Source organism: Formica exsecta, unplaced genomic scaffold, assembly GCF_003651465.1.
Source record: "Formica exsecta isolate Colony F162 unplaced genomic scaffold, ASM365146v1 scaffold1779, whole genome shotgun sequence".
Classification (NCBI taxonomy): domain Eukaryota; kingdom Metazoa; phylum Arthropoda; class Insecta; order Hymenoptera; family Formicidae; genus Formica; species Formica exsecta.
This window is the reverse complement of record NW_021849094.1, coordinates 2,606-6,347: the sequence shown is the minus strand read 5'-3', so window position 1 is coordinate 6,347 and position 3,742 is coordinate 2,606. Positions and strand designations below refer to the sequence as shown.

General features: G+C 32.7%; 1 protein-coding gene across 1 annotated transcript in view; it reads right to left on the bottom strand.

The window, feature by feature from the left end:
• LOC115233544 (helix-loop-helix protein 2-like) overlaps positions 1 to 2,343 on the bottom strand; it is a 2,753-nt gene extending 410 nt beyond the window's left edge. The window contains exons 1-3 of the mRNA XM_029804031.1: positions 1,949 to 2,343; positions 345 to 415; positions 91 to 294 (exon numbers count right to left, since the gene is read on the bottom strand). Of these exons, the coding sequence (XP_029659891.1) occupies positions 91 to 294; positions 345 to 406 (266 nt within the window). The 5' untranslated portion in view covers positions 407 to 415; positions 1,949 to 2,343. The remainder of the gene's footprint in view (positions 1 to 90; positions 295 to 344; positions 416 to 1,948) is intronic.
• Between the last annotated feature and the right edge of the window lie 1,399 nt (positions 2,344 to 3,742).

The following is a 3,742-nucleotide window of genomic DNA, read 5'->3' as shown; positions in this document are numbered from 1 at the left end:
TTTCCCTGATGAAATAAACGTTGTCTTAAGCAGCTAGAATCTCACAAATATTTGTACGAAATTTCAATTCTGCGCTTGTTGTAGCCTTACCGTGTGGCATGTGCGGTTCGATATTTCTGGGTGGCTCTTCTTCGCCTGCGTCTCTCCTCCCGCGATAAAGTGCCCGAACCAGGGGTGCTTACCCCGTTGACGGCGATGCCGTGGCCGCCGTTCGCCATAGATACCGCTCTATCCTCGCTCGCAAAATCGCAATTGAAGCTCTTCATGTGCCTCGACTGCGATACGAGAATGTTCCTTTCAAAGAGATTTAGTCTGATCTGTGTCACGAAAGATTATCTTCTCACCTACGCCGTTGGAGATCCCCTTCACAGAATACACCTATTCGGGATGTAATTTCGCTTTCCATAGCACGTGACTGTAATTATAATTGCAATAACCATTGATGGGGCACGAAATAACACAGGTAACTAGGCGGCAAAATTGATTTTGTTAACGTTACAACCACCAGCAACGTACTTTGTCGCACAATTCGCGACTTTAATTTTAGAAACACTTATCTGATTAGTTCTTAATTTGTATTAATTGCTTGATAATCGATCATTTTATTATTTCTTGTGCTAAGGAAAAGCCGATTTCAAATTTGTCACATAATTTATTGTTAAAATTACAATCATGAGTTGTGTATAATATCAAACTTATTTTTAATCTAATTATTTTATAGTATATTTGTAGATTTATGTTTGTGACATTTTATTCATTATGCAATTTTTAGGCAAAATACATTATTAAAATACATTATGTATATAATATAAATAATATATTAAATATAATTATCATCGCTAATTGACAATTTCATATTTTTACATAAAAAAATTATATCATTATAGCAACATTAAATAAATAATAATCAAATTTATTACATCGGTAAGACTCTTGGGAATTGCAAAAACTGCAGCGCAAAAGGGTTGATTCTATAAGAATATTAGGGTTCGGTCGGCGATAATTGGATAGCCAAATATTTGTCAAGCACACAACCGTAACTTATGTAACAGAATTATGATCTCATGATAAAGAATAAAACCAGAAATAAACAAGTTTCTAGAAAGCAAAATATTACATTAAAAATGTTTGGTATTTGCCGTATACGAAGAAAAGCATAAATTTTAGAAAATGCCGAATTTTATCGTGTCATCGAAGCAGTCTCGGTTTGATGCTGATTTATGGGAAAGGCATTGCATTATTAAGCGAAATGCGGTTCACGCTCTGCATAAGTGTGGCGCGTTCTTTCATCAAGTATTGACGAAAAGCAACCCCGGGTCCAGTTCGATCTGATTCTCATGGTAAACCGGCAATTTGTATGAGCGTTCGCGCTTCTCTCTCTTTCTCCTCGATTTTTTCTTTAATATTTTAGATTTCTTTAAGATTTCAGGCGACAAGTCTTCCTGACGCTTCTTATAATATTTATCGTGGCACTACTATTTAATCAAATCGATACGATTCCCTATGGATTTTTTTATTTTTACGACTTTACGTCGTACTTTTTTATGCAAATCCAATTTTGTAGAGAAAGCATCTTGTAAAAAATTTGTACAAAATTTTATATATATACTTTATGTATAAAATTCACACTCTCTCTTTCTTAAAGCTTTATACATAATATTTATATTAAAAGATTTATAATCTCATAGTACATAAACAAAAATTTAATTGGTAACAAAGACATTACATACAGATAGTAAAAATTTATTTTTAATTATCATTTAAAATTAGAAATCAAGATTAAGATTTATAACAATTTAATTCTGGGAATTTTTAAAAATGTTAAATAATACAATTGTTTTAATTTTTAATATTTTTTATAAAGTAACACTCCGTTTTATATCAATACGAATTATTATATGTATTGTTATATAATAATTAATATGTTTTCTTATTTATTTTTACTCACCACAAGTTTCTAGAATAGGAAGACTTTCGAAATCATCTCATCCGATTTGAAGCAACATCATTCTTCTCTCACTCACCTGATATTAAATAATTGCGGATAAAATCTTATCCGATCCACTTTCTATTAATTTCAGCACAAATCCGCAGATTTTTCAAAACATCCCACTCCACTGCAAAAACTGCAAAATGGCTCGTTTATCTATCGAATCTAGATCGCGATTAAATCGACCTCGATTGTTAAACTTATCCGCGGCAATAAGATTGCCTCTGGCAATATCTCGATCTCCCGGCTTCGACGAGATCGTCGGAAGAGACAACGGCAGCATCCATGTCGGAAAAAGGGAAGGGCGAAGTTTGGTTATACTCGAGCTCGCGGGTAGGGGTTGTTTCATCCCCCGTAACCACGCCCTTGGTCCCGGTGTTGCAGGCTCCGTCGCCCTCCCGTTTTCCCAGCATCCCTGACGAGCACCCCGAGTATTCTCCAATGGACAAGCGAGAGATATCCCGACAATCCCGCCCCGACACCTGATGCCACGTCGCCATTCCGCCGCATTTCGCAATTCACGTGACAGTATTTTACAGCTTCCCGGATACACCGTTTTATCGATCATTCGTTGTTCCGTCACTAAAATGGAAGCTTTTTTTGGAAAATTTTTTGTCGTTTTCTTTTTTTGGAAACGATAATATTTTAATGCTGAATATGAAGGCAAGTAATTTTATTAGATTATTTCTTATATTAGCTTATCTCGTCTATTTTCTATCTCGTTGGAATCTTTCGTAGAAAATATTAAATTTCAGATGTTTTGCAGATTATCTCGATTATAGACAATTCGTATTGTTAATATCTTTAACTGAATAATAACATATTTAATTTGCGTGATTAAAAGTCATTGACACAACTTTCTTTTGCTGCGTCAGTGATAAAATCAAGATATTGTCAGACGTGGAAAAGCAAATTATGTACAAAGTTTAACTGACAACGAGAAGGCACGACTATATTACCCAAGATATGGGAAAATATGGGAACGCACATAAATTTCTTGCAATTAGAATCGTTAATAGAACACTTGATATAATTATGAGACTATAATATATTGTCATATATAATCTCACATATACACACACAATTTCTTTCGTAAAAAGAATTTTACTCTTTTTTTCCTTTATAAGATTGTGACGTTCATTTAGTATCTAAAAGGTGCTGTAAAAATAAGAAGAAAAAATAATAAACCTCGAAGAGAGATAGATTCATCGGAGTAATATAGATTTTTTCGAAGGATCAGGTGGCGGACGGGTCGCATCTGTGCCATTCGACTATAATAATAACACTCGCATATTCCATTGTAGAATACTTCTCTATTTAAAATCAGAATCCTTTCGTTTCGTACTTCATAATAACATATTTTTACATATAGCTAATTTCTTTATATTATAAAACGCGTTTGTAATGTCTGAAATATTTCGTTATCGGAAAATGTTAAAAGAAGAACGGGAAAAGATCAGATCTATCATGACATTATTAAGGATGTTTTGGCTATACCTAATAGTAGCAAAATGTTATCAAAATTTAAAAAAGAACATTTCACAATTCTTACGTTTATACTATTTGAAAAGTTAAATAAATAAATCTGGATTATAAAAAGAATTAAAATTATCACAAAATAATATGGTTTTTAACATTTTCATAAAAGAAAATAGTTATAATTAAAATTTTTTCTAATTTATATGTCAAAAACATTTGGTCGAGAATACTTTCTGAAATCAACTGCAAGAAACAAAAAAAAAAAAAAAAAAA